At 40.6% G+C, this 20742-nt stretch overlaps 1 protein-coding gene across 31 annotated transcripts in view; it reads right to left on the bottom strand.

Moving 5' to 3' along the window:
* ANK2 (ankyrin 2) overlaps positions 1–20742 on the bottom strand; it is a 634142-nt gene that overhangs the window by 180986 nt on the left and 432414 nt on the right. For 24 of the 31 annotated variants that reach the window (XM_056565107.1, XM_056565143.1, XM_056565099.1 and 21 more), the window contains 3 exons: positions 11947–12045; positions 7572–7757; positions 5768–5791 (listed from right to left, as the gene is read on the bottom strand). In XM_056565107.1, the coding sequence (XP_056421082.1) occupies positions 5768–5791; positions 7572–7757; positions 11947–12045 (309 nt within the window). The remainder of the gene's footprint in view (positions 1–5767; positions 5792–7571; positions 7758–11946; positions 12046–20742) is intronic. The other 7 variants (XM_056565172.1, XM_056565182.1, XM_056565082.1 and 4 more) reach the window with 1 other exon arrangement.

Raw genomic sequence — 20742 nt, 5'->3', positions numbered from 1 at the left:
CCTCCTGTCTGAACACAGAAAGGAGGGGTTTACAGAGCAGCCTGAAGTGATTGGATGAAGCCACTCAGCACAGCAGACTCAATAAAAAGGTGAATTTATTGTGCTCAGTGCTTGCCTAGGACACAACCTTTCCTGAGCAGGGGATGCCAGAAGGAAAGAGCAGAAGAATGGAGGGATTTGTGAGCTAAATACACAAATTAGGCATATAAAAAAGACATGTAAAGCTGGAATTTTTTTTGTATTACTTATAGGGGTACTCCGCCCCTAGACATCTTATCCCCTATCCAAAGGATAGGGGATAAGATGTCAGATCGCCACGGTCCCGCTGCTGGGGAGCCCCGGGATCGCCGCTGCGGCACTGCGCTATCATTGCTGCACGGAGCGAGTTCGCTCTGTGCGTAATGACGGGCGATACAGGGGACGGAGCAGCGTGACGTCATGGCTCCGCCCCTCGTGACATCACGGCCCGTCCCCTTAATGCAAGTCTATGGCAGGGGGCGTGATGACCACCACGCCACCTCCCATAGACTTGTATTGAGGGGGGTGGGCCGTGATGTCACAAGGGGCGGAGCCATAACGTAACTATGCTCCGGCCCCTGTATTGCCTGTCATTATGTGCAGAGCGAACTCGCTCTGTGCAGTAATGATGACGGGGTGCCGCAGTGGCGATCCCAGGGGACCGCGGCGATCTGACATCTTATCCCCTATCCTTTGGATAGGGGATAAGATGTCTAGGGGCGGAGTACCCCTTTAAGGATGCACTAAATGTGAATAGAATGGGCATCACGTACATACATGTGTTTTCTAATCAAACTTGCACCCAATTGCACAGCTGACATCAATATTTAAGTCATGATAAGAAATATTTAGGTACTGTAATACTTTTAATAACATTGAAGCACTTTATATATATATATATATATATATATATAAAATAACTGAAATAATATTATGCTATAGATTGATACATCTGTGTATAAAGTGATGTAGTGCAGTTCTTACAGCCTGTTTCTCAGCATTGCAATTGTTCTAATGTGCAGTTTGGCTGCCTACAAGAGCAGGTTCTATGCAGGAATGACTGAGTGTGCAGAACTTCTGCTTATTCACTTCCCTGCAATGCAGCACTTCAGCGTGTTTATTTCAGCAGCCATTTCTAGGGACTGTATCTTAATCGTTTAGCTATTAAACTAACAATTACAGATTATTTAGGGATTGAAGCATGAGCTATATAATGTATACCATATTTTATTCACAACATTAAATGGCTTTGTTGCATATCTTCTGCAATGTGAGACAAAGCTGTCGTATGAACATTAACTGTTCCAATCATTATATAGTCATCTTGTTTGTTCAGAGAGGATTAATCTAGACCTACAGGAGGGGGGGGGAGGTCTATGTTTTAGTATATGCTGCAATTGGGTGAAATGGAGTGTGTACAGGCGCATACAACCTCATTTTCATGAGCTGACTAGCATATCAATTGCATTCAACATATTTCCAAATCCTATAAAGCCACTGCAATATGCTTTATAATGTGATAGGAACATATACTATCTAAAAGATGAGGTGAACACTAGAGATGAGCGAACTTACAGTAAATTCGATTCGTCACGAACTTCTCGGCTCGGCAGTTGATGACTTTTCCTGCATAAATTAGTTCAGCTTTCCGGTGCTCCGGTGGGCTGGAAAAGGTGGATACAGTCCTAGGAGACTCTTTCCTAGGAATGTATCCACCTTTTCCAGCCCACCGGAGCACCTGAAGGCTGAACTAATTTACGCAGGATAAGTTATCAACTGCCGAGCCGAGAAGTTTGTGACGAATCGAATTTACTGTAAGTTCGCTCATCTCTAGTGAACACTTATTTGATGTTGGTCCGGTGACTGGATACGTGTTAAATCTGCCCGCCTGCTGCTAAAGAAAGCAGGAAACAAATTAGCTGTAAGTCACATAAACTTGCATTGGACTTCTGGCACATGCAAACATGTATCCTTCCACTGGACCAACTTGAAAGTACAGCGCGGTTGCCGGGGAAGCAGAGGCCTTGCCGGAGCGTCGGGGACGCGGCAACAGCGTTGGACGGTGACATCCCGGGCAGCGGTGACGAGCGGTGACGGTCCGGAGCGGCGGGGACAGGTGAGTACAACTTTCTCTAACAGTGGTCTTCAACCTGCGGACCTCCAGATGTTGCAAAACTACAACACCCAGCATGCCCGGACAGCCGTTGGCTGTCCGGGCATGCTGGGTGTTGTAGTTTTGCAACATCTGGAGGTTCGCAGGTTGTAGACCACTGTCTTATACTTTACATTGCACGGATCCCTCAACATACGATGGTTTCAACAAACGATGGTCCATTTGGAACGGATTACCATCGTATGTTGAGGGACCACTGTACAACTTGCCTTGCAAAAAACAAGCTACATTGATAGAAAAATAAAAAGTCTTGGCTTTACAAAAGAAAAAAAAAAAAAATACTGCTGGGTCCTTAAGGCTATGAGGCTTGGAAATACCAACTTGCCCAAGGCTATTTTATTCACTAGCAGAAGTTAAAGGGGTATTCCAGGAAAAAACTTTTTTATATATATCAACTGGTTGCAGAAAGTTAAACAGATTTGTAAATTACTTCTATTAAAAAATCTTAATCCTTTCAGTACTTATGAGCTTCTGAAGTTAAGGTTGTTCTTTTCTGTCTAAGAGCTCTCTGATGACACGTGTCTCGGGAACCGCCCAGTTTAGAAGCAAATCCCCATAGCAAACCTCTTCTAAACGGGGTAGTTCCCGAGACACGTGTCATCAGAGATTACCTAGACAGAAAAGAACAACCTAAACTTCAGAAGCTCATAAGTACTGAAAGGATTAAGATTTTTTAATAGAAGTAATTTACAAATCTGTTTAACTTTCTGGAGCCAGTTGATATATATAAAAAAAGTTTTTTCCTGGATAACCCCTTTAAGAATGTAGCACTCACCAATCTTGTAGTTACCCTTGCCTTTTTATTTCACAAGGACAACAGAGGGAACAAAACCAGGACAGCGGGTGGTCGGTATGTGTGGGGGTGCTCACTGACGACAATCGTATCATGCCACAAGGAGGGCTTTCAATGTTCTCGTGTGATGAAGTGTAGTGGAAATTGTATACACGTGTAGGGGTGGTTGCATAACCAAATTACTAAATGAGTAGTACAAACTCAAAAACAAACCGATTTGCGAAATTAAATGAACGTACTATAAATACTTCGGTCATTTAGACCTGATAGGCCAGTTGTCCAGATTTTGTTCTGTCTGTTGTCCTTATGAAATAAAAAGGTGAAGGTAACTACAAGATTGGTGAGTTCTGCATTCTTTACTTCTGCTAATGAATATTGTACCAAATCCTTTTTCTATATAATGCTGTGCACCACTCAAGTAGTGTAGCCGGGCGTTTCATCACAGAGAGTGCTGAACTAGGAGAGGAAGCTGCTTGATTGCTGCAGCAGTGCCCAGGGTCTTTGCTCTTGTTCACACTGATAATAGGTATCTGTTAACTAACATGCTAGTTCCAATAGCTTTTATTATTGTTAAAGGAGAACTCCGGGATAAAAAAAAACGTATCCCCTATCCTAAGGTCGGACCCCCTGCGATCTGACACTTATCCCCTATCCATAGGATAAGGGATAAGTTGTGAATCCCAGAGCATAACAGTCCTCCTTTAAGCATAATAGAAGAGAAATGGAATTCTATACAGTATATTGTTGTAAAAAGGGGAAACATTTCAGAGCAGGTAAAGTGAATTAAAAGGGGTTGTCCAGTTAAAGAAACAACCTGTCTATAATGTAAAAAAGTATAATAAAGCAACGTACTAATATAAACGGTGTGCAGATCTGTTATCAGCTGAGCTGTCTAGCTTGTAGCTGTGACATTCTGTCATACTCTTTGAAAGCAGTCTGCTTTCTCACTGCTCCCCCTCCCCCCTCCTGTCTGCTGAGGTCCAGACAATTTATGTGAAGGGGGAGCTCCCATTACTGCTCATTAGATTTTAAAGGGGTTATCCGGGATAAAACTTTTTTTTATATATCAACTGGCTCCAGAAAGTTAAACAGATTTGTAAATTACTTCTATTAAAAAATCTTAATCCTTTCAGTACTTATGAGCTTCTGAAGTTTAGGTTGTTCTTTTCTGTCTAAGTAATCTCTGATGACACGTGTCTCGGGAACCGCCCAGTTTAGAAGAGGTTTGATATGGGGATTTGCTTCTAAACTGGGCGTTTCCCGAGACACGTGTCATCAGAGATTACTTAGACAGAAAAGAACAACCTTAACTTCAGAAGCTAAGTACTGAAAGGATTAAGATTTTTTAATAGAAGTAATTTACAAATCTGTTTAACTTTCTGGAACCAGTTTATATATATAAAAAAGTTTTTTCCTGGAATACCCCTTTAAGGTAACAGGAAGCCTTTTTCAGTCACAGTAGTGTCCCTCAGAACAGGCTCACTGCTGTATTATCTGAGAAAGGTTTCCCAATGCCTTTAAATCTAATGAGTAGCAATGAGCTCCCCATTTCACATCAGTGGTCTGGTCCTTAGCAGATAGGAAGGGGGGATAAAGCTGACTGCTTTGAGAGGGTATGACAGGACGTCACAGCTACAAGCCAGACAGTTCTGATGATAATGGAAGATCTGTGCGCTATGGTACACCATACACAGGCTGTTCCTTTCACTGGACAACCCCTATTCAAGCTGCTTTGAGAGGTAAACAGAATCATAGAGTTTATATAAATATATGCCTGACTACCATGCAGGGATGGAAAATAATATAGAATTATATCATATACATATATATATATATATATATATATATATATATGTAATGTACACATTGTTGCAGAAAAGTAATTTACTACCTAAAGCTATTGTATTTCTTATTGTTTTTTGCCTTAATATGATCAGTAAAGTTAACATTGCACACCACATATATTATATGTTCCCTACTAAAAATAAATCCAAAAACACTGCAACTTGGTAATGCTAAGACAATGGCCAACCTAGTAGTTGTATTGTCTTCCCTATTCTTAAAGGGGTATTCCAGGCCAAAACTTTTTTTTATATATATAAACCGGCTCCGGAAAGTTAAACAGATTTGTAAATTACTTCTATTAAAAAATCTTAATCCTTCCAATAGTTATTAGCTTCAGAAGTTGAGTTGCTATTTTCTGTCTAACTGCTTTCTGATGACTCACGTCCCAGGAGCTGTGCAGCTCCTATGGGGATATTCTCCCATCATGCACAGCTCCCGGGACGTGACATCATCATTGAGCAGTTAGACAGAAAACTTCAGAAGCTAACAACTAATGGAAGGATTAAGATTTTTTTTATAGAAGTAATTTACAAATCTGTTTAACTTTCCGGAGCCAGTTGATATATAAAAAAAAAGTTTTTGCCTGGAATACCCCTTTAAATTTTTTTTTATTAAGTTGCCAATTAAGCCCTAAGTTATTACTAATCTGGAGTTGACATTTGAATGCCCCCTTTTCTGTCTATAGTTTCATATCTGCTATGCTCACTTATTCCTTCCTCTGGTGTACCACTCTTTTTTCATTCTAATCTTTCACCATTCTTTTGTCTTACATACATTTAAATACATATGTAAAAATATTTTTCAATAACGTGCTGAAATAGCCATATATATGGATGAGGAAATAAAGAAAACACACAAAAAGTATACTCAGGGACAGCACAACAATATACTTAAAAAAGATGCATGCAACATATCAAAATAATGTATTATATGTATACCTCTGTGGTCCTATTCACCATCATCTGAAGTGGCATAATTTGGAAAAAGAGTATATATTAATTGATAAACCATGACATTCAACATATTTACTATTGCTAGTAAATGTAGGAACTGCCTTTCATTCTTATTTTTGCTGTCTGAACTTGAAAACACAGCTAAACTAACAATACAACTACCATATATTACACTGTATACTCCTGGCCTCTTAGGCTGTGTTCATACGGCAGAATTTCCATGCAGAATCCAGAGGAAAAATTCAGCTTGGAAATTCTGCTACATGAAGTTAACATTGTGGTGATTGAAATTTCCACAGTTTTATTCATATGGCAGATTTTCCGCAGCAGAATGTCTGCATTCCGGATTCTACAAAAACATGGAACCTGTCTATAGTTTTTGCAGAATTCATCAGTAGATTTTATTGAAGTCAATGGGACTCTGAATTCTGTCTGGAATCTGTGTGTTGAGCACAATACAGTAAATTCTGCATGCACATTCCAATCACAAAATCTGCAAAACTGCAGAAAATCTGCTGCCAGTTTGGCAGAAGGGAGTCTGGGCAAAACATGGAAATTCCAATGTGTGAACATAGCCTTTAAAGGTAATTTCCCATCATGTAAAGTTTTCCATGGGTTAGGGGATAACTATCTGAGCAGGAGGGGGTGTAACCCTTAGGGCCCCCCACTATCACAGGAATGTGGACTCAAGTCTGTTAGAATGGGGGTCACTGCTCCATTCATTCTCTATGGGAGTTGCAGAGACAGTCGAAGGGTGAGAACATGTTCATTCTTTGAGCAGAAGTCTGTGGGCTCTGCATTCCTGTCAATGGTGACGGCACCGGGCCACACAGTCCTACCCTCGAAGATTACATTCACATTACTTAAAGGGGTACTCCGCCCCTAGACATCTTATCCCCTATCCAAAGGATAGGGGATAAGATGTCAGATCTCCGCAGTCCCGCTGCTGGGGACCCCCGGGATTGCCTCCGAGGCACCTTGCTGTCATTACTGCACAGAGCGAGTTCGCTCTGCACCTAATGACGGGCAGTACAGGGGCCGGAGCATTGTTACGTCACGGCTCCGCCCCTCGTGCCATCACGGCCCGCCCCCTCAATACGAGTCTATGGGAGGGGGCGTGGCGGTAGTCACGCCCCTGCCATAGACTTGTATTAAGGGGGCGGGCCGTGATGTCACGAGGGGCGGAGCCATGACGTCACGCTGCTCCGTCCCCTGTATCGACCGTCATTACGCACAGAGCGAACTCGCTCTGTGCAGTAATGACAGGGGGTGCCTCAGCGGCAATCCCGGGGGTCCCCAGCAGCGGGACCGCGGAGATTTGACATCTTATCCCCTATCATTTGGATAGGTGATAAGATGTCTAGGGGTGGAGTACCCCTTAAAACACTGAACTTGGCTCAGGCAGCTCCCATAGAGAATGAATGGAGCAGCAATCTGTTTTAATTGATTGGTAAAACAATCATTCATATTGACATCAAAAAGTTTCCAGTGGAAGATGCAGAAGATACATTTAACATTAATTTTGTAATAATCTGACATTATGTTACAGTTAGCAACAAATGAAAAAGATATATTGGTAATGCCTTCCCTGCATCTCAAATCTTGCTAAATAAATAAAAAAGAAAAGCTCTATACTATCGTAAAATGGCAGATAAAAAAACAATGGGTGTTTTTAACCACATATGCTCCGAAACAGTTCTCAAAGTATCAGACTTACCACACCCAAACATAACCATTTACATTTATCGATGACATCATTTCAGTAATATTTGTTCCTTGCATGGCTTACCTTGGACTGCACATCAGCGTTGTGGTCATTTTGAAGTAAGAGGGCAGCAGACTTCGTGTCATCCTTCCTGGCTGCAATGTGCAGAGCTGGCAGTCTTACTTTCCCTTTTGTATCATTCTCCAAAAGAATGGCAACCACCATATTATGTCCTTGCTGCAGAGCAACAGCCAGAGGAGTGAAGCCATCCTGTCAGAGAAACAAAGATAATAACCACATAATAAAAGTCATGGGATGTAATATTGCAAACTACAAATAAGCTAAATTTATATAGATGATATGGACAAGATAATTTAAAATACTAAAGGTTTAGGACAAGTGACAAGACAATGATTGTGAGCTTCTTTATTTGTTAAAAATGAAAAACGAATATTTCCAGTCTTCTTGGGGATGATGCCAGAAGGTTTATACACCTGGATGTGGGGATTTTCTGCCAATATTCTCTGCAGATCCTTTCCTTTTCAGGTTGGATGGGCACAGTCAGTGAAAGCCATTTTCATGTTTTATCGGGTTCAAGTTAGTGTTCTGGCTGGGCAACGAAGATGTGATGACCCACGGTGATGGTGGGAACACGGGGTGTAGCGGTGTAGGTGGTTAGGGCAAGATGGTATTAACCACAGGGACAAGGTTAACCCCTAATGTTCGTGACGCCAGAGTGGTTTTTGGGTACCGGAACCACCGAAACGGTATCTCAATTATTCCAATAGCTAGGCTAGGTTATGGTTTAACGGAGGCTTTACAGAGGTCAGATAGGTGTTATTATCTTCACAGCTAGGCCAGAATCCCAGAGAGGTGGCCAGGAACACAGAAGCACCTTGCAGCTTGCTGGGACGAATTATACTTTAGGTTAGACTAGACTGTAGATAGTGACAGCAGACATAGACTTGATTTACTGGAATAACTGTAAATTTGAGGCCTTCCAGGTACTGGACACTAGCACTGAGATCTCTGGTGTTTGCTGGTCTCAGTAAAGTGATGATGGTACAAGAGTGAGAATTGTAATGGCCGCCCCCTTATATAGAGGGGGGGCTGAGCCAAAGTCCATTGGTCAAACTGCGGGTCATGTGTTAAATTGATGCCCTCTGGGTACCATGTGATAACATAAACATAACGTGACATTTCACAGGTCCTTTGGACATTTACTGGAGTCCACCAAAGGTCCTTTATACTGACTATACATTGACATACTGACTATAATCCTATTACATTAAATAACACTAGAATAACAGCAGGGGAGACACTGCAGGAGGGTCCCCAGGTCATTGAGGGACTCAACCTGACAGGGCCTAAGTGTAGTCAGGACCATGTCCTGTACTGGGATATCACAGAGACATTCACTGATTTGTCCCTTAGCCACCCATGTGTTGTCTTGGCTGTATGCTTAAGGTTTCTATCTTGTTGGAAGGTGCACCTTCTCCCTAATCTAAGGTCCAGAGCACTCTGAATCAGGTTTTCAATAAGTATATCTCTGTACATGCTTGCTGTACTCAGCTTGCTCTCAACCCTGACCAGTCTCCATGCCACAGCATGATGCTGGCACCACCATGTTTCACTGTTGGGATGGTATTGGGCTGGTGATGAGCAGTACCTGGTTTCCTCCAGACATGACACTTTGCATTGAGGCCAAAAACTTCAATCTTGGTTTCACCAGATCAGAGAATCTTGTTTCTTACAGCTTTCACGTGTCTTACTGAGGAGAGCCTCCTTTTTAGCTTCTTTTTCTCTTTCATAAAGCCCAGATTGTGATGCAGTGATGGATGATCTTTTGGATGTTTGGGGGGAAAACATGGCCCGGCTTACCCGGACCTGCGGCAGCGGAGGCATCCCGGAGCAGCGGCGTCATCATCTGAGCGGCGGTCGGAAAGTGCGTCGGAGAAGGCTGCAGTGAAGATCGCGATAAGTGATCTTCACTGTGGCCTTCTAAAAGCTGCAAAACTACCACTCCCAGCATGCCCACACAGCCAAAGGCTGTGTGGGCATGCTGGGAGTGGTAGTTTTGCAACATCTGGAGGGTCACAGTTTGGAGACCACTATATGGTGGTCTCCAAACTGTAGCCCTCCAGATGTTGCAAAACTACAACTCCCAGCATGGCCAGACAGTAAGGGATGCTGGTCATGTAGCTCTCCAATATCTGGCCCTTCAGATGTTGCAGAATTACAACTCCCAGCATGCCTGGACAGTCTAGGCATGCTTGGAGTTGTAGTTTTGCAACATCTGGAGGGCTACAGTTTGGAGGCCACTACTTACTTAGCGGTCTCCAAACTGTTCTTCCCCAGTTGTTGCATAACTACAACTCCCAGCATGCCCAGACTGTCCAGGCATGTGTTCATTTACTTTGTATTGACTAATCTGGCGATTTTGCCCTATGTTTAGTTTTTTTTACAACTGCTTTGAGCTATCGCATTTTCCAGAGTTCAAGTCCACCATATTTTGAGTGGGAACATTAGTAAATGTGCTTGGATTTTTTTAAACTGTCGGGAGACATGCCCCTTTGTCAGGTACCATACACCCTTTTCCCTCCAACCACGCCGCTTTTAGGATTAAAAAAAGAGAGTTGGTTGTTTTTTTTTTTTGGACTATTAAAATCTGGGGAGCGACACATTCGACATATTGGGCATAAAACCAGAGGAAAAGAGTTGGGATCACATTATGAAATGGACCACAATGTCTTTTAATTTTAGTAATATTAGTACTTGTAAGATGTGTAGAAGTTTTTTTTACTGCAGTTAGTAAGCGCTCTATTTTGTTTTATAGTCTATTTTTATTTTTTCAGTGCAAACTAAAAAAATACTTTTACTTTGTGTGTGCTTTGCTGTGATAACAGAGTGATAGTCAAGATGGTGGTGGCAAAATGTTCTACAAGATGCTCCTTATATGTAACAGCAGGGGTGCATGGCAAGGCCTTTACATGGAGCTGATTGGTATGTGTGGGAGGGCATGTGACTATAGGGCATACTGTGTAATGTTGTGAAATGCCAAGTCATTTTTACTATAAGAACATGTAAGGGGCACCACCTGACCCTGGGGCAAGGGTGTGTGGATGTAGAGGTGCAGGCTGTTTTCTGTGGGTAGAGAAGTATGCCTATTTTAGACAGTGAGAGTAAGCAGAGAGAGAGAAAGACTGGTAAAGTAAAGAGCCCCAGGGGCAGGAGACAAGTGAACTGTGAGAAGCTCTGTAACAATGCCAGTGTGTTTAAAGAGTGCCCTGGTCACAAGGGTTTGGAGACTCTGTGCATTGTTATCCTGTAAGCAAGGGCACCAAGAGATTCAGAAATGTTGAGTTTAGCTCAAGCCCCACAAGAAGCACCAGCTTACTGTGCAACCAAGTTTGTGTCTCCTCATGAGAATCCCCATGCTTTCTGTACTTGTATATACATATTTGTAACCGCCAAGCACCTGCACCTCCAGTACATAGAGTTCTCGTGGGTTCTGCATGCAGAAGAAAGGACTGAGATCTATGTTTTTATGAAAAACTTTTATGGTTCATTTCACAGGTTTCTCCAGGCAAAGTACACTGTTGGCAAGTATGTGAATTAAAGGAAATCTGTCATCAGAATCACCCGCACTAAACCTGCTACACAGGCTTGTAGTGCGGGTGATCCTGATAAAACCCTCCTTACCTGGTTAAAAATGGTTCAGCGCTTCTTAAGATATCTATATTTTTAGTTTTCTGTTATTCCCTGGCTTGGGACTCAGTGGGAGGTGTTATCATCTGGGACTCGGCCATACGTCATTCTAGCTGGGCGGAGCTGCCGCCCGGCTGATGAATATTCATGAACTTATCCTCCTGGTCTAATTCTTCTTTCTCGGTCTGTTTGTGAATAAATACACCCTCCGTCCCTCCCTTCCTCCCACCCCCGGCTTTTCACTTGTGCAGCCCGTCTTCTTACTTGTATAGGGCCGCAGCTTGAGTGAAGCCGGGGGGAGAACGCCGCTTCCGGGTGTACAGAACGCGGCGCATGCGCGGCCCTCCCCACCAGACCGAGAAAGAAGAATTAGACCAGGAGGATAAGTTCATGAATATTCATGAGCCGGGCGGCAGCTCCGCCCAGCTAGAATGACTTGTGGCCGAGTCCCAGATGATAACACCTCCCACTGAGTCCGAAGCCAGGGAATAACAGAAAACTAAAAATATAGATATCTTAAGAAGCGCTGAACCATTTTTAACCAGGTAAGGAGCGTTTTAATCAGGATCACCCGCACTACAAGCCTGTGTAACAGGTTTAGTGCGGGTGATTCTGATGACAGATTTCCTTTAAATATTGGTATTGAGGTACAGTGCACTAGGTTGCAATAAATGACATATGGCAGCATTACACTCATAAATGAAATCACCAAATAGTAATATAAAGTAGCCAAATGTAACTTTAGGCTTACCTCTGTGGCAGTGCTCTGGTTGGCCCCATTTTCAAGTAAATATTTTACAACTTCAAGGTGGTTCTCTTGGGCAGCCATGTACAGAGGGGTAAATCCATTCTGCAAGTAAAAGCAGACACACCTTTATATTAGTCTTTAATAAACAGAATGCATTATTCATTTTTTACATCTGAATTCTTTGATTCAGCTAAATACAATTTGTTTTATAATTTTTTTTTTCATTTTTGTTTGCATTTTGTTTGTCATGCTCAAAGCAATTTATTAAAAAAAAGTACATCAAAATCCGTTATCTTGGCATGCCTTAAAACCCAACAAGGGCAATACTGAAAATGTATCAAAATCTAAAGAGGCATCTAGGATTAACCCTATGACTGCATGAGGAAAAGATTTGTAGTAGACACAAGATGTTCTCTGATCTTGTCTCTGTTTTATACTACAACCATGCTGAGCAATTTTAGAACACTGTAGGCTGTAGTGTCAAATATCTCAAATACCGGTATACACACTTGACCCATCACAAAAGGCCTTGGAAATCTTTATTCAAGTCTTGCCAGCTTTGTTTATCTAATCGAGCACCTGCCTTTAAGCCCTGAAATATGATACGGAACCACCACGGGCAGCCTGCCTAAACCTCATCCTGGTTGAAGACAAATAATCTTGCTGAAATTTAAGAAGACAAATATTTTGATGTCTCGGGGATCAGAATCTTAGCCATCAATATCATTCATGTATATAAAGTGGCTTCATCTTGCTTCACTCTATAAAGTAGAATTCCATCCTCAGCACATTCCGTTATGAAGCATGACTGACTCATAGCAGTCCAAAAGGGTAGGGGGAGAGGATTCCAGCTCCACAAAAAATATATACAAATTGTAGCTTTAATTTATGTTGCCTTAAAATTAAAAAAAACGAGACAAAACCTAAAGTGCTCTGGTGAGTTAAAAACCTACGTCCACTGACGTGTTTCGAACAATAAAGTTCTTAGTCATGGCATGAGATCTGTTCACTCTGAATGATTTATATATACTGAGGTATTCACCCAAATGCAAGTATTGCCCCTCCTTTCAGGCGGCCTCTCCTCTCAACGGATACCTTGTATCAGGCACCAGTATCCAATAGGCTTCTCTTTTCACTAAAGCCCAAGACCAGTCTCCACCTCTACAAGGTGGGTGGACTCGTTCAATGCCGCACACCTCCAACGAAGACAAATCACCTTGATGGATTTCAGCAATGTGCTTAGACAGTCCGGACATAGAGTGTGAGACAAAAGACACACCATCTGAACTATGGAAATGTTCATATATGCGTCTTTTGAACTTTCTTGTGGTGCAGCCCATATACTGCACATTGCAGCTTTTACATGTGACTAAATATACAATGTGAGTGGTATCACAATTTATAAAAGACTTAATAGTATACTTTTTGCCATTAACTGCAGATAAAATTGAGTGGACTTTGAAACAAATTTACACAAGTTGCCTCTACGTCTAGCACATTTAAAGCACCCCCTCACATGTAGCCAAGTGTTGTTATCAGTTTTGTTGGCAAAATCACTAGGTGACAATTGATTGCGAATGGACCGACCTCGTATTGCAACAACATTGACACCGTCTTGAAGAATGTTGCTTATAACACCATCCTCATAAAGAACAGGTAAATGTTTCATAACAATTGATTTGATTTGAGTAAAATTAGTGCTGTACAGTGTAGAAAACGTGATCCTGTTGTAGGTATGTGCAGACCTTGCATCACCTTCATTGTCAGACAGTAATGTCATGCGATTTTTGTGCCACGCTATCCCTTTTGCTCTCGCTAGGATAGAACCAGAATAACCTCTACTGATTAATCTCTTGTCAATATCATGACAAGTATTAGAAAAATATGTTTCATCTGATGAGACTCCTCTAGCTCTAATATACTCCCCTACTTGGCGATTGTGGGTAACATGACGAGGATGACAAATGGTAACACATAATATACTATTGCCGGAGGTAGGTTTGCGAAAAAGTTTAGTTTGAACACATATTGATTTCAAACTAAACTTTTTCACACATCTTCCTCAGGCAATAGAGATTAATCAGTAGAGGTTATTCTCGTTCTGTCCTAGCGAAAGCAAAAGGGATAGCTAGGCACAAAAATCGCATGACATTACTCTCTGACAATGAAGGTGACGCAAGGTCTGCACATACATACAACAGGGTCATGTTTTCTACACCTTACAGCACTGATTTTACTCAAATCAAATCAATTGTTATGAAACATTTATCTGTTCTTTAAGAGGATGGTATTTTAAGACGGTGTCAATGTTGTTGCAAGACGAGGTCCGTCCATACACAATCAATTGTCACCTAGTGATTTTGCCAGCAAGACTGATAACACTTGGCTACATGTGAGGGGGTGCTTTAAATGTGCTAGATGTAGACGCAACTTGTGTAAATTTGTTTCAAGTCCACTCAATTTTTATCTGCAGTTAATGGCAAAAAGTATACTATTAAAGGGGTATTCCGGTGGAAAACTTTTTTTTTTTTTTTTAATCATCTGGTGCCAGAAAGTTAAACAGATTAATAAATGACTTCTATAAAAAAAATCTCAATCCTTCCAGTACTTATTAGCTGCTGAATACTACAGAGGAAATTATTTTCTTTTTGGAACACAGAGCTCTCTGCTGACATCATGACCACAGTGCTCTCTGCTGACATATCTGTCCACTTTAGGAACTGTCCAGAGCAGCATATGTTTGCTATGGGGATTTTCTTTTACTCTGGACAGTTCTTATAATGGACAGAGCAGTCAGCAGAGAGCACTGTGGTCATGATGTCAGCAGAGAGCACTGTGTTCCAAAAAGAAAAGCATTTTCTCTGTAGTATTTAGCAGCTATTAAGTACTAGAAGGATTAAGATTTTTTTTATAGAAGTAATTTACAAATCTGTTTAACTCGCTCGCACCAGTTAATTAAAAAAAAAGTTTTCCATCGGAGTACCCCTTTAAGTCTTTTATAAATTGTGATACAACCCATATTGTATATTTAGTTGCATGTAAAAGCTGCAATGTGCAGTATGTGGGCTGCACCACAAGAACGTTCAAAAGACGCAACATTTCCATAGTTCAGATGGTGTGTCTTTTGTCTCACGCTCTATGTCTGGACTGACTACGCACATTGCTGAAATTCATCAAGGTGATTTGTCTTCGTTGGAGGTGTGCGGCTTTGAACGAGTCCACCCACCTTTTACAGGTGGAGACTGGTCTTGGGCTTTACTGAAAAGAGAAGCCTATTGGATACTGGTGCTTAATACAAGGTATCCGTTAGGCATCAATTATAAGCGTGACCTGGTGTGCATTTATTAATTGTGCTGTATACTTACTGACTCTATGTCATTATTGTTTTTGTATGTATGCGCTGGTTATTTCTCCCAGTGGTATTTGCCACAAACCCTTCCGGCTGGAAGGAGTTCCGCCTGAGAGGAGGGGCAATACTTGCATTTGGGTGAATACCTCAGTATATATAAATCATACAGAGTGAGCAGATCTCATGCCATGACTAAGAACTATATTGTTCGAAATGCGTCGGTGGACGTAGGTTTTTTTTTTACCTCACCAGACAGTTTTGTGTCGTCTTTTTGGGATTTTAAGGCAACATGAATTAAAGCTACAATTTTTATACATTTTTTTTGTGGAGCTGGAGTTCTCTCCCCCTACCCTTTTAGACTGCTTTGAATAACCAAGGATATGGCTTGGCGTTTTCCTCCTGTGCTCCCTGGAGCTGAAGTCTCTGTTATTGTTTGTTTTGTGCATATGACTGACTCATGTTACTTGTGGGATTTTCATTAGTGATAACTAATGTAGTCATCGAAGAGTAGCTATATAAAACATCTCAATAAATAAGCTCATGGATTGTGCCTTTTTAAAAAGACTTTCAAAGAGGTTCTCTAGTTTTCATAACTTTCTGACAAGTCACTACATCAGCCTGGCCAGTTAAGTAGAAAGTACAGTACTGTTCAACAAGCAATATAGAGACCTCTTTGCACTTGATATTTTTAGACAGTGCTTTCAAATTTTAGCCCATATACTACTGTTATGCAACCACACCCAACACCCAAATATCATGCTGTATCACAATAATATTTCCTTAAAGTGCTCACATAAAATTGATATAAATTACTGTATGATAGTGTCATTCCATTCCATAAATAAAACTACCATACTAACTAAATAATATTGGGCAATAGTTTTGGATAGAAACATGTTAATTTTTACTAGAGCCATAAACAATAGGCTTATGACAAATCTATGCCAAATAACGTGTTGTAATAAGCATAAACATTTGTTAATTGCCTCTACATACATTAAAATGTTACAAATGATATGTATTTAAATAATATTTAATTCCAGGTAATAAATTAAATATATCTATAATATGATATACGGTACATATAATGTAGTTTATTGTACTATTATACAGTAGTAAAATATTTTACCTCCTTTACAATATCTATGGGGTAGTATATATTACCGAGCTCAGCAACTACACGGACTGAGGACATCGGAATGTTCTCATCTCTTCGTTACTGACATAAAATTTTTGACTTATACCAGTTGACAAAGGTTGAAATGACCAAAACATCCATATGAAATGGTAATTACTGTCATTTGGAAAAACTTTTGACATGTTGTCCAGAAATGTCAAAAGTTATGTTGGCACCAAGTCTCAGACAATCACAAATTGTAACCCTGTGACGTGCTCAGCAGCGCTCTTCACTCCCTGGTTGGCGGCTCCACCTGACTCATTCACTACATTAAAGTCTATGGAGTATGGTTTGAGTGACAGCGGAGGAGTAAGGTGCATGCTACTGCGCACTTCATCCGGCTGTAACTTGCGATTGCAGTGGGTCCCTGGACTAATACCTGGTGTGATCTAAACTTTTGACATTTCTAGACAACATGTCAAATGTTTTAGTTAAATTACAGAACGGCTTTAAATAAAATTGTCTATAATATACCAACGGACATGGCAACCCTGGGAGGTGATGGAATCAGACTCTTCTCCCTCTCAAACTTAATGCCCGATGGTCTCGCGGAACTATTGTACTTGTAGGTTTCTCTTTCTCTACTCTATTACCCCCTATCTCTAATCTTCTTTTTAGTTGCTATTTTCTTTACCCTTTTGATATTTTATTTTATTTTGCTTCTATACTTTTGGGAGACCTGATATATAGGTTACCCGTTGCTTATATATACCTCTGGTCTGCTACCAATTGACATTACAATTTCTGGTTACCGGTAGATATATTGTTAAAATATAAATGTTTTGACAAACTGCCTTGACTGTATTTACTGTTACGAAATATTTACTTACTAAAGTGAAAAGAATTTGCATCTCAATGTTCTACAAATGTTCTTATTGGACTTCTCTCTTTATGACTGAACATTTCAAGGTACTATTTGAACTACTCTACATGTGTTGCAGACCGAGAATATTGAAAGCGTTATTTTCCCAATCTTGTATATTTCACTTAATGTTGATATTGTATGTTTTCTTTTTGAAAATGAAAATAAACAGTTATATTAAAAAAATTGTCTATAATGTGCACTGTCCTCAAACTTTGTTTAAATCTTTCAGACATAATTTTCAATAAATAGGAACTTGGTAATGAACTTGCATGTATAGAAGAGCTGTTGATTTCTACACATTAGACATTGTGCCTAACCAGCCTTCAAATAGCACCCTGAAATAATAAGAGTGCATGAATATAGTCTACAGTTAACATCTTTTGGAAAAAGGCAGATCAAAGAAAATAAGAGAGGATCACATAAATCCTGAATAAGTCGTTTTTGTACGTAGTATTTTAGTGGAAATATTGAGGCCACAAATGAAGTTTAGTAATTGTATGGCTACAAGAGTAGACAACCAAAGACAACTACTTTATTGGATACATACATGACACGCCATTCCATTGGCTTTGATATTCAGATATAGAGCAGTATATTATTATAGTGCTCTATGTGAGTGCTTTGGGTGGATCTGCTCCATTGATTAAAAAACATATTTTATAGGTCAGAAAACAATAATATATATTGTTCAGGTCTCTGCCAAATACTCCAGTTATTTAACACAAACTTTTGGCATAAGTCTACAAACAGGGAATGCAAAACGTGTGCAGCTGTGATCACATGTACAGACGAGAACGCTCTTTCCTGCTATGCAGAGATGGAATTACTAGTCACTAAGTGTTTGGTAACCAATAAACAAACCAGGATGCAAGCGATCCCTGTGACATGAAGGGTACAATGCTAAAAATGCTTCATGCTATGGCAACATCTAATGAATGAAATGATAGAGCAGCTGAATATGAATCAAATGTTGTATTCCATGTAACTCTGACTAGTACTTTGGTAAATTACTGAATAATTAAAATTAAAAAAATTAAAAAAAACTTTTTATGTCAACTATTACTATGGAAACCTAAATAAACATTTAAATAAAAATAAATTTAGATCTTACTGAAAAACTTTCAGTGTAAAGAAGAGGTGACCTAAAAGTGAGGTGTTACTTTGTATCCCTGTGGGACCAGTGAAATGTTTGTCTGATATTAATTCCAAGCAATAATGTGAATTTCTAATAATAAATGTAATTTTTGTGTTTTTATAATACTACTGGTTTATACTGTTTGTGCTCAGGGCTTACACTCGTGCTCATGTCACAAACTTTTTACATACCTGCATGGATGACATAAAACCTAAGAACAGCGGTTTATCTGTGCCCATAACTGCGACCGAGGGCACGCCTTAAGAGGGCATACCCTGTAATGAATGAATGAATTTGAATAAATAACATAGGGAGGGTTGGGAGGGAACTGCAAAAACGTCACATACGCCCTGCTAGTAAGAGCAGGGGGCATTATATACACCTGCCCCCCATCCACAACCCCTATATGTGCCGCCTAGTAGTTTAGGGGTGGAATACTCCAGCCCCTTGCACAAATACAGCCTGATAGGCTTAACAGTTAATATATCGCTATGTTGCTTGAACAATTTAATTGGTTTATGTAGGAAGCCTGTTCACTTATACAGACCCATAGCTTTGTATTAGGAACATTCTTTGTAGGGGGGCTGCTCTGGGACAGCTTTGCTCACCCCTGGGGGAAAGAGAGAGAGGAAATAAGTAAACAAGTTTAGTTTAGTTAGTTAAGGGCAGCTTCTCCTTGTTAGAGTATCCTGTGGTGAGTCTATGTCTGCCTTACAGGCTGGGGTGGCATGTGCGGAGAGGACCACCATCAAAAATTTTGCCCAGGAGCATTTGGAGCAGATCAACTCCTGTAGGATTTCATGCCAGAGCATTATTCCTGAGGGAGAGGATTACAAAGTTGTACAGATTCTATAAACAACAAGGAACAGACTGTGGGGAGAAGTTTTACAAGAGCTCTGTAGCATACTAGGTCCATGCAGGGCTTCAGACTGGGCCTATAGACTTTGTGGCTGACAAGCTGAAGATTATCCAAATGACCTGCACCACATAGTGGGCAATGTAGTGCAACTCTCTAAATAATATTTATTTTATTGGCATTCTGCTGGGAGGCAACTTAGTGTGTGTATACCCCTAACAGAGAGAACATTGGCACTATTGTTTTGGCAAATCATAGTTACTAGGATTCCTATTTCTTACCCCATTTCCTCAAGTCACCTGTTGGACCATTGTGTTTACAAGAAACTATCTCTCCATTATGTCGGAAGGTTTGTTTGCCAAGTAAAATACTGTGTTAGTTTTAAATCCAAGTGTGTCTGGTTTATTATCAGCACCAGCAAGGCCAATGGCACCTGAATTCCATTTGCCCGACGCCTAACAGGATGTACCCTGAGGGATTATCACCACCTATCACCACTATGCAGCCCCTATATGACTATACAAAGTGCCAGTCTACCCTCTGATTTCCTCTTTTAATGTGATAGCAGTTACAAAGACCGTGACAGACTGTGGAGCTACGGTTCCCAGTCATATGTCAGGTATTTTCCTTACTGCTGAGCCAGCCTGATTACCACAAGCTGGCTGCAAGCTCTCAATGTTGAATCACATAGGAAGCAATATCAGTTAGCTTCAGCCTTATTCCTAAACCAGCCAGCCTTTAATTCAGAGGATAGCTAACACCCAACAAGACAATTAAAATTGCCCAATATTAAGATGAAAATTCCTTTCTGTCTCTAAATATAAAACTTTTTATATATCTATGGAGTCAGGAGCAGCTCAATACTCCTGCAGCCTGGTGCAGGAGTGCAAGTGATGATGGCTGGGAGTATGAAAGCCAAATTGGGAGGGGAGAAAGAAGGTTTGTTTTATTTCTTTATTTTATATGTAGGGGGGCCTATCTATGTATAATGGGGGAACTACCTACCTCCTGGGGTGCCCTGTCTACCTACTGGAGAACACCTACCTGCCTATTGGTAGACCTATTTACCTACTAGAGGACTTACCTAATGAGGGAAAGTATCTACCTACTGGGAAACCCTGTGTATCCTTCCTATTGGAGGACCTACTTAATTGAGAAAATTACACAAGAGGGAACTACCTACAGGGGGAACCTGCCTACCTAAGTGAGCAACTATCTAGCTACTGCAGTGACATACTCCTTACAGTAAAGGGGGCCTATGTACTTAATAAGGCAAACTACCTACATATTTATCTCACTGTACCATCTCTCATAATTGCATTCTATCTATCTATCTAAAAAAAAAAAAGGGTTTCATTGCGGTACTCAATAAAGGCGAAAAAGGTGAAATTGTATTCCATCATAAGCAACATTTTTA

This window comes from Hyla sarda, chromosome 1 (genome assembly GCF_029499605.1).
Source record: "Hyla sarda isolate aHylSar1 chromosome 1, aHylSar1.hap1, whole genome shotgun sequence".
Classification (NCBI taxonomy): domain Eukaryota; kingdom Metazoa; phylum Chordata; class Amphibia; order Anura; family Hylidae; genus Hyla; species Hyla sarda.
The sequence above is the reverse complement of the archived record's forward strand: the minus strand, read 5'-3'. Positions and strand labels throughout refer to the sequence as shown.